The sequence below is a fragment of the Myotis nattereri genome, assembly GCF_964212035.1.
Source record: "Myotis nattereri genome assembly, chromosome: 11".
In the NCBI taxonomy this organism is placed as follows: Eukaryota; Metazoa; Chordata; class Mammalia; order Chiroptera; family Vespertilionidae; genus Myotis; species Myotis nattereri.
The window spans coordinates 11665806-11682621 of NC_138086.1; the positions used below are offsets into that span (position 1 = coordinate 11665806).

Sequence of the window (16816 nt, forward strand, 5' to 3'; positions counted from 1 at the left end):
TGGCTGAAAATGGCTCCCTAGTCTCTGGTTGGTTATCTTAAAGTTCAGACCTTTAATGAAGAGTTCCTGCAGCTCTTTGGGCAACTTTGAATTAGACACAATGGCAGCAGGAGAAAAGACTTTAGCCACAGGCAGAAACTCACTAAGTTTGTAATATCAGTGGTTATAATTTGCATGTATGGATGTACTTTTTATTTTTTCAAATATCTTTTAGCTTAATTTTTCCCTTTAAATATTAAACATCTTATTCATGTTTATTATTCCATTTAAAATTTTCTTTTTTCATGCCTCGCAGATCTGTTTTATTGTCTATGAATAATAATTGTATCATCTGCTATTCTTGGGAGTCTAAATTTATGGTTTGTTTTTCCTGTAATGCTCAGTCTTGATGGCTTACTTTTTGGTGTGTTTTGTAATTGTAGATTATGAACTCAGGTTTGGTGAAGCTTTGTCTGTGAAATTCCTTGCAGCCTGGTTAAAAATGTAACCCTCAAAGTGGTTTTGTTCTTGCATCTGCCTGGAACCTCAATCTAGAACTGTCGTGTTTTGTTTTGTTGAGGCTACTTTTTTTTAACGTTATTTTCCTGGGTACACAATTTCTGAAGCATACAAATTATGTAATTCTAACATCAAGCTAAGGTGAGGAGAGACTGGTAGCTGTAAATGGTCAGAGCTGCAAATGTATTCTAATTAATTAACTAATTCATTAATTAACTTTTCCCTATCCTAATCCCATTTCATAACAAACTAGTTCCCATGTGCTGGTGCTCAGATATTTCCTTTATTAAATGTAGGTTCCAACTTTCTATGGGAAGGGATGGAGTGGTGCTTCCTTATTCCAATCCTTCACCGTAACAAAGCTCAAGACCTTGTTTTCTGCACTGACAGGGCCTTGAGAAACCAATCTTCTAGAAAGGAAGATTACCAAAGCTCGAGTTTTCAGCTTCCTCTTCATTTTTGGCCTTTAGAGCTTTTCTGTATTTGAGGGTAGAGGTAGAAAGAGTTCACTTATACATATCAAAGAATGCTTATTTTACCCAATGTCAAACTTGTAGGGATTTTGTAGTAAAAGGCTTCTTTTGTGGATATTTAGTCTGCCATATTACCAGAAATAGAAGTCTCCTTTGGTTCATTTACACCTTATTCAATGCTGTTTCTCCAATACAGGGAAAAATATTTGATAGATGAAAAATTGTGCCAGGTGTTTGTTGAATAAAATAATTGTTGGATTAAGGAATAAAACTGAATAATATTCACTCACTTTAAAAGAAAATTTTCTAAAATAGGTTCTTAATCTCTAGGTAGCATTGATGAGGGTCCCCATTTAAGGACCATAAAAAGAAAATGACATTTGTGGGTGAATTGTTCCCCATCCAGCCATAGTTGGTAATATAATCTACCCATAGATCTGATTCCGATGTAGTAGTTATAAGGAAAAATGTTTACATGTCCATGAAGTAGGAAAATTGCTTTTGGACATAATCTCACTCTATTGCTCCAAAAGAATGAATTACATTTTAGGCAGGATTACATTCCCCCTCGATTATATTTATTTATTTTAAGGGCCATCTTCTCCATGATCTTACATTTCCTAGCAGCTTTCTCACAAATTAAAATGCGTATCTGGGGACAGTTTTTTCCTCGTGAATAAACATGAGTGTAAATCTATTCCACATATTTCTAGAAGAGTAATTGTAATAAAAATTCTCCACCGTCTCCCCTGACTTGTCACTTAAGATTCCCTTTAGACAAAGTTTCTCTTTCACTTTCTTACACACATCAGTTATTCATGTAAGGACTTGTCTTTGGTTCCTTACATTCTGAAGAGACGTTTGTTTTGCTGATTTGGCCACCATCACAAACAATCATAACCACAAGGCTGGACTAAGTGAGCAGTCCATTAGAGATCAACTGAAGGTCAGTGACAGCAACATGATTTGTTCCAATCCCGCTGGGCTGTTTCTAGATCAGAATATAGAGGAGAGGTCACCTGTCACTCCTACAAATAGTGTCTAATAATCTAGGATTATACAAATCTTCCCAGTTTGCTTAATGGAGAGAAAGACCCAGCATACTTCATGTTAAACAAGGTGAAAATATTATTGCTAATAGATGCTCATATCATATTTACATATATTTTATACCTTCAAAAATATTTTTAAATATATGGTTACATTTGAATACAATTCTGAAAAAAATAATTCTTTGGCATCATTGCTAAGAAAATTTTTACTGTCTCTTTTCTTCCCAGTGTTAATCAATGATCATTGGTGCCAATCCAATGCCAACAGGAAGTCTCAATGTGGGGTGTAGTGAAGAAGGAAACTTTATTCAGTACAGAGCTCAACAGTGATACAGCATGGCTGTGAGGACAGCACCGCTGTGGAGACTAGCTCAGTTGTGATGTGGCTTTTCTCCAGCTACACAGCTCCTTACAGGTGTGCCAGGCCCCTCTTCAGGGTCCCTCTCTAGCTAAGCAGCTCTATGCTGGTCTGCTTTCTGGTCGGGGAAAGCATGCTTCCCTAGCCAGAGGAACTGGCTTATGTGGACAGAAGACCCCTCCATCCTCATGCAAATGAGGGCTCTGAATCCAGGAAGTTTGATTGCTACAAAGGGCACTATCCTGATTGGTCTCAATTGGGGGAGGGGGGCTGGAGGGGAGCTGTGCGTTCTGATTGGATGGGGAAAGCCTCAATCCTATGGTTGAAATAGTTCCAGGAAACCTTTATAAGGGCTGGCTCAGAGGGCAGGAACACAGTGCAGGCCTGCAGTTTAGCACAGAGGTCTCTCCAGGAAGTGCAGTTGGCCTGAGAGACCCCTATGCAGAAATGCCTGCTGGGCTCTGCTTTTTAAATGTGAGCCCAGTTAGCCACCAGGAGCCTTTCTCAGTAGGTGCCTTTCACGTCCCCCCTCCCCCATCGTTAACACGGGTAAGAGGGAAAGACATATGAAAAATATTTTTTAAAATTATTGACATGTTAATTCAATCTGGGCAATCAAACATTAGGTAAGAGTTTGGGGAAAACTCTTAATAAATAAATCACGATTCATCACATGTTTGAATTGATACATAATATTTCTGAACCATCTTCAATTGTACATTGGATCAACACATGATAAAGTAGATTTATGATGAGGTATGTCAGATTTTCTAGGAGAATCTCAAAACTAATGTATTTTAAATAAAAGTACATTGTTACCTGCATAACTACAAGTCTCTTGCTCCCTGGTAGGACTTTGTTAACTGTGTACTTACATATAACTTGCTGTCTGGGATGCACATAAATGAAACAGAAATCCCAGAAATTTCCTTGCAGTGCACCGGTCCTCGTTTACATTTGGGGAATATGGTCATGAAACCAGCGAAGTAATTTTCAACAGCCCATTGGGAAGAACACTTCTCACGGAGTTTTAATCAGGGGGATCTCTGGTATACTGGAAAGGACATTGGAATGAGAGTTAGGAGATAGATATTTGAGCTCAAGTTCTGCCTCTTATGAGTCTTTTTATGACCTTGGGAAAATTACTAAATCTTTCTGAAACTTGCCTCATTTCAAAAAAGAGGATAATTACATTTATATCTAAGGGTGGTTCTAAGGATTAAATCCCATCATGCATGTGAAAGGACTTGTAAAGTAAGAGTGTGCATGCTCCATGCCTGCACTCCCAGAGGCTCTGAGCAAGGGCACTTGTCTTACTCACTGCTACATTTCCAGGATGTAGCACAGCAGCTGACTCACAGGAGATGTTCAATACAGACTGATTGGGTGAATAATGACTGTTCTTCCCTGAAGATGATTCAGTGCCTGGCTTACATCAGAGTCCAAACTATAAAATTTCTTTTTGTTTTCCCATGAATCAAATGTGAGGTTGGAATAACTTAATGTGCATTGTTCCTTCCAGATGTGACATTCTGATTCCATGAATCCCCACTCTCTGGATCCTGGAAGTGTCACGGAACCTCACTGCTCTGCTGAAGTTCCACATCCATATGACAGAACAACATTAGTTTCAGAAACTGTTTAATAATATGTCTATAAAGGCAAACCAGAGGGATCATCCTGACCCAATTATTCAGTCAGTTTAGAAAAAAAGAAAAAAATCCCAGTGAGTGTATGGTTAATAACTAGAAGAAGTCAAATGCATTTGTCTGTATAGACAGTCAACTGAGTAATTCTTACTCCAGTCACCAAATCTTGTAGAATAGGGAACTTTCTCATCTGCGAATCATGATTCTAATAAAATCTGCAAGGGCTGGTGGAACACTTAAAAAAAACACTAGTGCTTATTATTTCACTAGAGGCCCAGTGCATGAATTCGTGCAAAGGTGTGGTCCAGCTGGCCCACCCCAAATCGGCTGATCAGGCCGGGCCAGCAGGGGGTGTGTGTGGGAGGCATGGGGGGTTGGCCAGCCAGCCCCACCCTCTGGTTGAACTCCCAGTTGAGGGGACAATTTGCATATTAGCCTTTTATTATATAAGATGAGGGAAGAGATAGAGTTATTTATTCATCCAACTGGATTTCAATCATGCTATATGAGAGTTGCTAAGAGGATGAGCTATTGTTTATAGTTACAGCAACATACAGGGAAATTAATCCTTGCTCCTTCTAGTTGTATTATTATGCTGAGAATATTTGTCTCGATTAAGCATGACTTCATGATGACGATTCAGAATTCAAGGTCCTTCATTAAGCCATCATTACTATTGGAAAATAATGCTCAAGAGGCAGATAACAAAATTTACATGGGTAGATAGGCTTTTAGAGGCTCCAATTCAGATTTCATTTTCTGTGTTTCCTGCTATTCAGCTCTTGTATGACCTCCAGGAAGCGCCTACACAGTTACAGACGGGTTTGCCAAGCTTCCCAGCCTCTGCTGAAGTAACCAGTGTGAGCAACCCAACTAAGCAGATCGTGGATGCATCTTCATCACTTGTGATTTGAATTGGGTTTACGGGCAGTAATGTGAGTCCTCTCATTTATGGAATGTAGGAAAGACTGCAATCCTATTACCATAGGATTGGGTGGACGGCCTGGGGAAACCCAGAGCCTGTGACTCAAGCACAGAAGCTTTCACGGGGCCAGTCACTACTTGGAAATTAAAAAATCAAGGGTCCAAAAACAATCCGGTCAGTTGATCATGTTGGTTGGATTTCAGTCCTGCTCTACTATCTAGAAGTACATAGTAGCAGGAGGGAACAGACAGTTAGCTTTTCATCCAAGTGGTTCTCATCTGCTCTTCACTTCTATGGGCAATGAAAGTGATTGGTTTGGCCCATGAAAATTCATCAAGTAAAAGAAGACAGGCTTTCTTCGTCCTTTCAGCCAGTTATCCGCCCCAAATTCGTCAGCCCTTGGATTTACTCTTTATTTGGCCAATCACCCAGGCTTCTTTCTTTCTGCACTCTGCCCCGTCTTGCATCCAGCCTGTGCTGCCCCTTCCCACTGTCATTGGCACATGTTGGACAGTACCCTAATTCCTTCCTGCCACTAAAATATCACCCATACAAGGCAAGTGTTACCTGGGATAGGGACATCTGGCCATGGGTGTGTGTGTGTGTGTGTGTGTGTGTGTGTGTGTGTGTGTGTGTGTTGGGGGTTCTTTCCATGAACAGCCCTCCAGATGAACTCTTACCCCACCTTAAACTGGAAATTCTCACTGTCTCTGTGCTTTAAACTCAGACTTCCTCCATCTTTCAGTGTTCTATCTTTGTTATCACCCTCCTTTCTGTCCTGAGAAACTAAAAATTACTCAACTATATTAGGCAGAGCTAGAGCATTCTCACTCCTCCGCCTTCCAGGCCGTATCTTGGGCTTGTTTTTCCTTCTGAGTGTTGTGAAACTGGGGAGTTCCTAAGGAGAATTCTGCTGCCAGCTCCTAAAACCACATTATTGTTTCCCTTTGCTAGACTTTCCTCCTTCCGGGGACACACAGTGCGGCCTAAGTAAGATTTAAGTCTCAGCCTGTCTCGTTCGCCCATGATGTGAGGGGTTCTAATACTATATCTTTTCCAAAAGATTCCTTCCCAAATGGTCTGATACACTCATACGGAGAACTCATCCCATTAAACTAATATTCCCAGTGAGGCATTTCTAACTGAAAATGGCAGTTTCACTTAACCTTTGCTACCTCCTTCCCTCACCAGGGACATTTGGCAATGTCTGGGGACACGTTTGGTCATCACAACTGGGGAGCAGGGGAATTGCTTCTGGCATCTAATGGGTAGGGGCCAGGGTAGCTTCTACAGATCCTACAAGGAGCAGCACAGCCCTCTTACACAAAGGGCTAGGTACCAGGGAAATGTCATTGACAATGTTCAGGTAGAAATGTTTGGGGGAAATGCCCTTTGCAAAACACACAGACAGACACAGGGGACACCACCTCTTCTTCAGACCATCTGAGCATGAAGGAACAATGGGATCCTAGAGAGAGTGAGCAGTCTGACCGTGGAGCCACCTTGGGGTGCTTACAGTGCAGAGTAAGCACCTTGCTTAGTTAGGTCGACCCCAAAACAGTTCACCAGGGAGGAGAAAATGGGGATGGATTTCCTTTGCTGGTTTTATTTCCATATTCTGAGCTTTCACTGCATGCATATAAACAGCATACACAATCAGAATTCACAGATCTCAAAAAAAAGAGAGAGGGGTTTTGTGTGTTTTTAATCAAGCTGAAACTATCATTTCAGACCAGAGCAAGCATATACATGGAAAGCAATGATTCAGAGAAGTCCTGGGGGGTGGGTCTGGCTGCTGTGGAGACTTACAAGCACTGCCAAAGCATACTGGCACCAAGAGGGTGCAGGCCCTTGCATGATAACCACAGGGGGACACAGGGTGGAAACCTGGAATAATTTTTCAGTCCAATAAATGTCTTACCCACTCACGCACTAGACTAGTTATCAGTAAGATAGGTCATTGGTCTTCCCTGAAAATCTTTACAAACTTGAAAGGCACCCCTTGATCAAGTTGTGTTGAGTGTGATCCTGAGAAAGACAAGGGGATGATTCCCAGAACCTGCAGGGATTTCTTTTCACCAGAGGCTTTGGCAAGACATCACAAGATTAAAACAACAAAGTCAACACTGAAAAGTCACTTTATTATGTTTTGATTTCACAGAACATGTAGACTTGTAAATAACAATAGTTCTTTGTAACAATCTGCGTGACACTTTTATTAGCTTGTGGAAGTGGGAGGTTTGGTTAAACAGGAGTCCACGTGAATATCAGGGGGGAAAACCCTAGAGCTGGAACAACAATGATTTAGAAAAACAAGGATCATGTTGGGCTTTGCAAACCACCTGTCAACTCGCTGATCCCCAGAAAAATGTAAAGAACATTCTCATGGCTGACTGAAAATTTCCCTGCCGAGCGAAGGCGGTCAGGATCAGCACGCCTCAGCTGTCAGCTCCCACCGTGCATCGCTCTTCAGAAGGTCAGCTCAGACCTGACAGAAGCAATTCACCGGTTTTAGAACCAGTGAGATCTATTGGTTAAGAGCACAACTCTTGCTCTTAAGATAAGAAAAGCCAGGTTGAAGTACAGTAAACAAATACAAAAGAATGGTTCTGGTCCATTGGATGCCTCTCTGAGCCTTTATGTTGAGAGCGAGCAAGAGGGGAGATGAATGTTCTTCAGCTGAGTGAGAAAACACCAGCCCTGGGCCAGCCTTTAATAAATGAGAAGTAATAACAAAATCCTGGCCTGAAAATGCCATCAAGCGCAAGTGCATGCACAATCATGTTGGCTGCCTTGGAGAGAGAAAGTCCATACTGTAGGTCTCATGGAGCTGAGGTAAGAGTCTTAGTAAGTCAATACGATTGAGAAATCTCAATGTGAAGGTAGATTTTCTGACTTTAAAGCTATCTTCTTTGAAAAAGAAATGTGACATTTTCAAGCTACATAGTAACTCCAATGAAAAGAAATATGGTTGGGACAATTGAAAACATCTCTTAAAATGAATGTCACAGACTTTAGCAGAGCCACACAATAGGTACAGAAGATCTGGGCAAAGGCCTGAGGCTCTGAGCCTCAAAGAAGGTGCTGGGAGGGGAGGAGGAGGGGCTACAGCAGAAGGAAGGGTGGAGGTTACCAACAAGTGCTCAGCCGATCACTTGCCAACAGCTACCCGCCCTTTCCCTCTCACTCCCCTTCCCATCATCTGGCTCCTTGCTGAGTACATTGCCATTTGATAGATGCTTCCGGGATGCTCATTTCAATCTGGCGACACTTGTATAAGATAGTCAGTGCTCTGGGGTGTCCTACGCCCCTCCCACACCCATCCTGAATCTTCTGTGGTCTAATAACATGCCAGGCTCCCCCTCCCAAGGGGCACAGAGCCAGAGCTGAGTGTGGTAATTGCACTGGGGGCCTTTGTGCTTGAGCTTAAGGCATCTGAGCAGGTAAGCTGGTCTCTGAAGGCAGGGCATGGAGGCTTTCAGAGCATGAGGCTGTCCAGGGGGCTGTAACTACAATGTACTTGACAAGTGTGTTCACAGAAGACAGATCGGTCTGCACCACAGTCTCATTCAGGGAGGCAAACTACTGAAGAGAACAACCCATTTGCTAAGTCTCAGAGTCACGTGCAGACTTTCATCTTTATTGAAGACACTTCAGTGACTTAGAACCTCCTACTGTGTGGAATTTAATTAATGGATATCACCTTGGGCCTAAAAAATGTCAATTTATAAAGAAGACATTTTACTGGGAGATAATTTGTAAGAGGATTTGACCTGAATAGAATCGCTTACTTTGTTTTGGGTAGTTTATTCCATGTATTCAATCAAGGAATATCAATTCTCACTAAGCCCTGACAAAACTGAATTTGAAATGATCTTCACCACAACCCTCTCATTTTTTTCAAATAATGGAGATTTCCTCTTTCAGAAAGAGCAGATAAAAATACTTCACTCTCTTATGCCCTCCACATGGCCACATCCGCTGCTGCTTCAGATGGTTGGCAGAGTCTCCTTTACAAGTTAGGACAATTTATGCAGCTGTGAACATGGATATGCCTTATCCCCCTGCTCCTTGTCAGGGAGGACGCACCTCCGCATAAAAAGAAAGTCAGATTTAAACATCCCAGGAACATTGCCTTGGGATGCTAAAATTATTTAGAATCTACCGCGTTGATCCTGAGACAAGCTAGTTTTATGTAATAGATCAAGTGCTTAACTTTCTGGAATACTCAGAGTGTGGTCCTGTTTGCGACGGGGCACTGGAGTAAGGGCTGATACTGGCACAGATCCCTGGTCCCAGTTTTCCAGATATAAACTGAGGGCAGCTGAAATGTCTCTAGGCTCCTTTCCATGTCTAAACACATCCCTGGATCTTTACTTCACAGTTCATCCAGCAGGAAGAAGGGCTAATGGCTTTGGGATTCCATGAAAGTCCCTTTGCCCTCCCAGAGAGGCATTCATAGCAAGCTTCTGTGTAACTAGGCCTGAGCCCGCTTGCCTGGCCTTCCCACTCCCCACAGACCCCACTAAACTCAGAGTAGCTGCTGTCACACTCCACTCCTGCCCTTCTGAATCCATAGGATAAAAAGAGCAAGAGCCTCTTTGGAAAAAGTAGACAACTAATTGTGGGGTTTGGGGGGGAGGGAAAAGACATGGATGCAGTCATGGTTAAGAGGGCTGGGAGGCGACTATCCCCTCCGACAAAGTCCTCCAGCAGGCTGTTCCCCTCAGGCCTCTGTCTACATGTCCAGCTGTGAAGTGAGGATAGAGAAACCGGAGGCCAAAGGAGTAAGACTGAGCAAGTATTAATAATTTGATGTCAGATGCATATAAGGAAGCATTCTGTGACTCAACATAGCTCTGTGAAGCGATCACATTTTGAACAAGAACCAAATTGTAGGAGGGGATGAGAAGGACCTTCATATATTTCACTTTTTTTTTTTTTAATGTAATACTCAAAACAGGACGGGCAGCCTCTCCATTTCCCCCGGATAGTCATCTTTCAGCTCATGGCAGAAGCCAACCACAGCCGGTACACTGATGTTCCCATAATGATAGCTGGGCCTCTTAAATACAGTCTCCGAGTTACAATTTGTTTGCCATAGAACATACCAGGGTTACCAACTTTATAAGCAAGGCTACGTGTCATTTGCTTTAGGCTACGGTATTTTGTCATCTCGTCAGCATCAAATGAACACAATTACATATGTCAGGTCTTTAAAATGCATGTGAAGGGTGGTGAGTCCTAGCTGGCACTCCTCTGCACACGTGGCCAACCATCTGCTTACGGCAGAGGCTGTCTGGGCAGGACGCAGCTCTGGAAACCTCTCCGTCAGCATTTTGGTTCCCTGCTCTTATCATCCCCAAAGTTCTCCTTCTCAAAGCCATTTAGTTACAAAATCCCATAGGTCACAGGCATCATCCCGGGTAGGAATCTGATCCCTCCCCTTTTCCCTATCTGTACAAACACATTTTCGGATACTCTATTCACTACGTTCTTCTCCTCCATCTTCACCCAACAGGTGCAGAACGCTGACAGAGTGTCAGTTTTCTCAACTCTCCCGAGAAAGAGGGAGAGTTGAGAAAGAGGTCTACGTGAGAAAGAGGTCTCATTCCCCACAAGTTCTTTATATTGAGAGGACAGCCATGCAAGGCTGTCCTTTTCTGAGGCTTCTGCTATCGCTGCTCCCAGTGCATTTTACCCCTGACTTTTATTGAAAGCCACCCTTCTCCAGGTAATCACCGATTTCCCCTGGAGGCTGTGACAATCACCGGGTCGGGCACAAGCCTTGCTTGGTCTTACAAATTGAAGCTAATTCAGTGGCAGTTGGTCCTGCTTTCCTGACGTCACCCTCCAGAGAGAAGCATGGATTTTCCATGAGCATTTGTGGGAAACAGAAAGCTCCTTTGAGTCACTGGTTCTCCCAGGAGCCAAGGGCTCTGGGAAGAGGAACCGTCTGGCGGGTGGAGACAGTGACCTGGGCCCACACCCCTCCCCCTGGAACAGCCTGTCATGAAAGGGAAGAGAGGTGCCTAGAAAGCTGGCGGCAGAGAGGGCGGGGCGCGCTCTCCTGCAGCGTGTGGCCCCAGTCCCGGACCCCAGGCAGGCGGGAGAGGCTTCTGCGGAGACCAAGGCCACGCGCCTCCTGCGAGAATCCAAAGGCCCCGTGTCCCTGCGGATCCGGGGAGTCCTTGGAGGGAAGGTGGACGGCGACCGCCCCTGGGGTCATGTGGGCGCCGCCCAGTCGGCGCTCTTCGGGGCCTTGCACGTGTGCACGTCCAGGGCCTCCAGGCAGTCCTGGCAGCGCACGGCACAGCACCAGTGGAACTTGCACTCGCACTTGGTCATCCGCGTGACGCGGGACGTGTCGTAGCCTCTGCCGCAGCACATGACTTCGCAGCTGTCCATGCCCCGGGAGGTCAGGTTGCACACGCGGCCGGCCGTGCCCAGGGAGCCTGGAAGGACAGAGAGGCGTCACTGGGGAGGTGGGGATGCCACGGAGCTGCCTCCAGGAGCAGAGTTACAGAGTCCTCCAGAACAGCACCCTGACCCCCCATTCTGGGGGCCAACCCCAGGGGACATCGCGCTGCCGAGGGCCAAGTCCAGGAAGGATGGAGCAGAGCGCAGCTTCGGATCTGCCCGGGCACCCTGACTCCAGCGTCCCCACTTCGGCCTGAGATAAATGATCCCCACCTAGCCATGGACTGATGGATCACTGAATGGGCAAGACCAGATCAGAATGAAAGAGGAATCTATCCTATCCCCTCTCCTGACCTCAAAGCACATGAAGGGAGCAGTGGCCGAAGCTAGCTCTCTCGGAATTTGTTGGGGTGTGCAGCCCTCAAAGGGAGGGGTTCTGTCTCCCCAGGCCTGGTTCCCCGGGCTCAGAATGAGGAGAGAACCCTTGCTGATGATGGGAGGGGTGGGTATCATTTGTTTAAGACCTGGAGGAGGGAGCCATGTCCAGCCTGGCTGTCTTTCATGCTGTGGTCTCACAGGCCATTGAGATGTGTGTGAGGCACCTGGTTGAAGCCAGGAACCTAGCCCTTCGATGAACACAATTTGTGTAGAAAGACCATTGGAACATCATCCGAGTTATTTAGGGTGACTCATATTTATGAATTTGTTCTTGAAAAACAGTCTCCATGATAGGAAGCCTCTTAATTTGTTCTGTTTTGTGGGAAACACCTAGAATTCTTTCACAAGAGAACCAAGTATAGTGGACATTTTCGGAGCATCTGCTCAACTTACAAGGGTCCTTTCTGCTTCTTCCTGGACAGAGATGGGGTCTGGCAGCCATAAGCGCCTGACATTACCCTGTTCTGTTGGTGGCAGGTGATCGGACCAGGGGAGGGCACCTGACTTGCAGTGAGCCAATCAGGTATATTTCCCTGGGGAATTGTGATTTTTTTAAATTGTATTTTTCAACGACAGTTTGCATTCAACATTATTTTGTGTTAGTTTCAGGTGTCCAGCATAGCAGTTAGTCATACTCTGTGTGATTTTGAGAGAGATAGTCTTGCCAAGTATAAACGCAGTAGCCATTGGCAGCCACACACCACAATGAGGTCTGTGGACTAGACGAGGTCCAGAGAGACCAGAATGAGACAGATGTACAGACAGCAAGGATAAGACATGGAAAGAAAATGCTGCTCAGATCCTGGACTGTTTTTCCGTCTACTTCTATCTCTACCTGAGGTCGGGCTGCATTCCAACCTTTGGGCTCATAGCTTTTACTGGAATCAAAAAGACAGTAACTTAATTCACTTCCCCTTCCTTCATCATGTCACTAGCCATGTCTTCCTCTTCATAGTTCCTCCAGTGCCTCCTGACTCTCTCCGTGTTTATCACAATCTGCACTGCATTCCAATTATCTATATAAATGTCATGTTGCCCTGACAGTCACGAATGACCAGGGAAGCAGTCAGGTTCAAGCAGAGTGTGGGGTCAAGAAGAGAAGAGTGGGGAGGGGCCTAACTTGCTCTGCGTGATCAGGCCCCCCACAGCAGGAAGACAGGCAGAGGAGAGGAAGGATGGCCGGGGCTGGGGTCAGGGTGGCGGGTGGGTCAGCCAGGGACATCCCTGATTCGACATGGTGCTGAAGAAACAAAGGTTAGAAGAGGCAGCATCTGGGCTGAGATTTGCAGCAACAATCAGGGCAGTGCTCAGAATTACTGATTGTGAAAGAAGGACTCACTGCCAAATGCTGCCTCCTAAACAGCACACCCATTTTTTTTTAGAAAGTTCTTTTTTTTTTTTTAATCCTCACTTGAGGATGTGTTTTTATTGATTTGAGAGAGAGAGGAAGGGAGAGGGAGACGAGAGAGAGAGAGAGAGAGAGAGAGAGAGAGAGAGAGAGAGAGAGAGAGGTGGGAGAGGAACATTGATCAGTTGCCGGGACTAGGGATCCAACCTGCCACCTAGGGCATGTGCTCCAATGGGGAATTGAACCGGTGACCTTTCAGTGTAGGACGAATGCTCCAACCAACTGAGTCACATTGGCCAGAGCAGCACACCCATTTTGTAATTCAATAAACATTTGGTGAACACAAACATGTCTGAGACACTGTGCTACCTGCTTGGAGAATTTGCTGAAAACCTACTATAGCCTACAGAAAAGTTTTACACAAAGCACCACTGTAGACAAAGCTCAAAGGTGGTAAATGAGGGTATTTAGGGCTTGAACATATCAGGGCTCAAATCCTAGCTTTATTATGTATCAACTGTGTGACCTTGGGCAATTAAGCTTCAGTTTCTTCTCAGGAAAAATTGGAATAAATACAGTTCCTTCCTCATCGGGATGAGGATGGAATGAGATAATTCAAAAAAGTGCCCTGCATAATAAGTGCTCAATAAATAGGAACCAGTCATTCAATTAACCAGGGTTTACTGAGTGCCTACAATGTGCTAGGCACAGTTCTGGGAGCTTAAAATTTATCAGCAAACAAAACAAAGATCTTGCCCCGAGGAGCTTACATTCTAGGGCAGTCGTCAGCAAACTCATTAGTCAACAGAGCCAAATATCAACACTACAACAATTGAAATTTCTTTTGGGAGCCACATTTTTTAAACTTAAACTATATAGGTAGGTACATTGTTATTAACTTAATTAGGGTACTCCTAAGGTTTAGGAAGAGCCACATTCGAGGGGCCAAAGAGCTGCCTGTGGCTCATGAGCCACAGTTTGCCAACCACGGTTCTAGGGAAAGTGAGCCAAGCATCCTCCTATATAATAAAAGGCTAATATGCAAATAGACCAAACAGCGGAACAACCAGAACAACTAAACAACCAGTTGCTATGACATGTGCTGACCACCAGGGGGCGTGTGTGGAACATGGTGGGTATTGGCCGCAGTGGGATGGTGGAGCAGGTGAGCAGGGACGCCAGACCAGGCAGGGCACCGGTCACTGTCACTGGGGCGAGCCTCTGGTGGTTACTGAAAATTCTTTGCTCCCACGCTGCAGTCCTGCCCAGCCCTCGCACCTGCTGCCAGTGCCGGCCCCACTCGCACCCGCTGCCAATGCCAGCGCCACCACTCATACCCACTGCCAGTGTCGGCCCCACTCACAGCCAATGCCAGAGCCACCACTCATACCCACTGCCAGTGTCGGCCCCACTCACAGCCAATGCCAGAGCCACCACTCATACCCACTGCCAGTGTCGGCCCCACTCACAGCCAATGCCAGAGCCACCACTCATACCCACTGCCAGTGTCGGCCCCACTCACAGCCAATGCCAGAGCCACCACTCATACCCACTGCCAGTGTCGGCCCCACTCACAGCCAATGCCAGAGCCACCACTCATACCCACTGCCAGTGTCGGCCCCACTCACAGCCAATGCTGAAGCCGCCGCTCACACCTGCTGCTGGTGCCCGGCACCAATCCCAATCACTCGGTGCCATCAGCAGGTGCAAGCGGCGGCTGCTGGCCCTGATCACCCCTGAGGGCTTCTCCACCTCTCCCTGCTCCTGAGGGGCAATCAGGGCAGCAGCCGCTGCTCACATCACTGATGGCGCTGGCCCCACTTGCAACCGCTGCTGGCGCCAGCCCCAATAACTCCGTGCAGTCAGCAGGTGCGAGCAGGGCGGGCACTGTCAGTGCATGGGAGTGGCGGCGGCAGGAATGGGGCTACTGGCAGACAGGAGACTGGGGGTCGCGGCAGGAGGAGCCGGACAGAGGCACAGAGGATGGGCCGAGACCAGCCCTTATGCCTACCACAGTCGTGTGGCCCACAGTTCCTTTCAAGGTGCATGGATTCGTGCACTGGGCCCCTAGTATTATAATAATACTAGAGGTATGATGCACAAAATTTGTGCAAGAGTAGGCCTTCCTTCCCCTGGCTGCCGGTACCGGCTTCCCTCTGGCACCTGGGACCTGGGCTTCCCTCTGGCCACCAGCAGGCCCCCAGGACCTGGGCTTCCCTCACAGCCCTGGCTTCCTCTGGAAGGTCATTTGGTCTAACTAGCATATTATGCTTTTATTATTATAGATTTATTGGTATTAATATTAATTGTAGCAACCAGGATCAGAAAAGAAGCTGTTAATAGCAGTTTTGTAGAGGAGGTGGCATTATAAATCCTATATAATAAAAGCCCAGCGACCGAAATGGCGGAATGACCAGAATGACTAGAGACCAGAACGACTGCAGCCCCTCGCCCCGGCCGGCCCTGCCCCCCAGTGGGGACCCTCACCCCGATCGGGGGCATGGCCAGCTTGTAAACCCCCCACACCACCCCTCACCCCAGCCATCCCCACCCCCAGCGGGGACCCCCACCCTGAGCTGGGGCCCCCATCAGGGCAGGCCAGCCAGCCTCCACCAGTGCACCAAGCCTCTATCCTATATAATAAAAGGGTAATATGCAAATTGACCCTAATGGCGGAATGACCAGAATGACCGCTCGACCAGTCACTGTGAGGTGCACTGACCACCTCTTGGTCCCTTTCCCCAGCTGTCAGTCTCTGATCGCCTGATGGTGAATGGAGAACCAGGGTGGGTGGTGGCAGCGGGCAGGGCCAGCTGCGGGCAGCCAGGGAAGATGGCCCTGATCGCAGGCCAGGCCTTGGAACTGCACCCACACATGAATTTCATGTGCTGGGCCTCTAGTATGATATAAATAATGAGTAGATTAGCAGGGGGAAATGTGGTGAAAGGCATTCCAGACAAGAAAGAACCTCTCACTCATTGAATTAAGGAGTGGGTGGCTGGGGTGTCAAGTAGGAAAAGCAGGTGGGAGATGAGAGGGCGTTTTGAAGGCTGAGAGCCACTGATGTGAGAATAGCAGTGGGAGTAGGCAGCAGTGGCAATGGGCCCTGTGAGGTGGCAGCTGCACCCAGGAATGGGCCACGGCAGAGGGGAAGGGCAGGGTCTGAAGTCCTGGGAGAGATGAGGCTGCATAGCTTTGGGCTGCACATGGGCCCTGCTTTGGGGTTTGGATCTCATTAGCTCTAATGACAGGCTGAAGGGTATAAGGGCAGTTCTGACACTTGCCATCATCTGAGCAAATATACAGCCATTTCCTCAAAATGGCTGAAGAGCACATTTCCGGAGTGCAGAGCAATGTGAAATTTGTTGGGACGGCTTTCCTTTATTGGAATTATAATAAGGACTCATTATAATTGACAGCAATAAGGCTTTACCGTCTCCGCAGCCTCTCACTAGTCTTTCCAAAACTGAAAGCATCACCATTATTCTTACAGAACTAGAGGCCTGATGCACGAAATTCATGCAAGAGTAGGCCTTCCTTCCCCTGGCTGTCGGCACCGGCTTTCCTCTGGCACCAGGGACCCGGGCTTCCCTCGCAGCCCCGGCTTTGTCAGGAGGGTCATCCAGTCTAATTAGCATATTATGCTTTTATTATT

General features: G+C 46.5%; 1 protein-coding gene across 1 annotated transcript in view; it reads right to left on the reverse strand.

The window, feature by feature from the left end:
• Positions 1–9899: 9899 nt before the first annotated feature.
• WNT2 (Wnt family member 2) overlaps positions 9900–16816 on the reverse strand; it is a gene marked incomplete at its 5' end in the record, with an annotated part of 56903 nt that continues 49986 nt past the window's right edge. Inside the window, one exon of the mRNA XM_081102065.1 lies at positions 9900–11410. Within this exon, the coding sequence (XP_080958191.1) occupies positions 11181–11410 (230 nt within the window). The 3' untranslated portion in view covers positions 9900–11180. The remainder of the gene's footprint in view (positions 11411–16816) is intronic.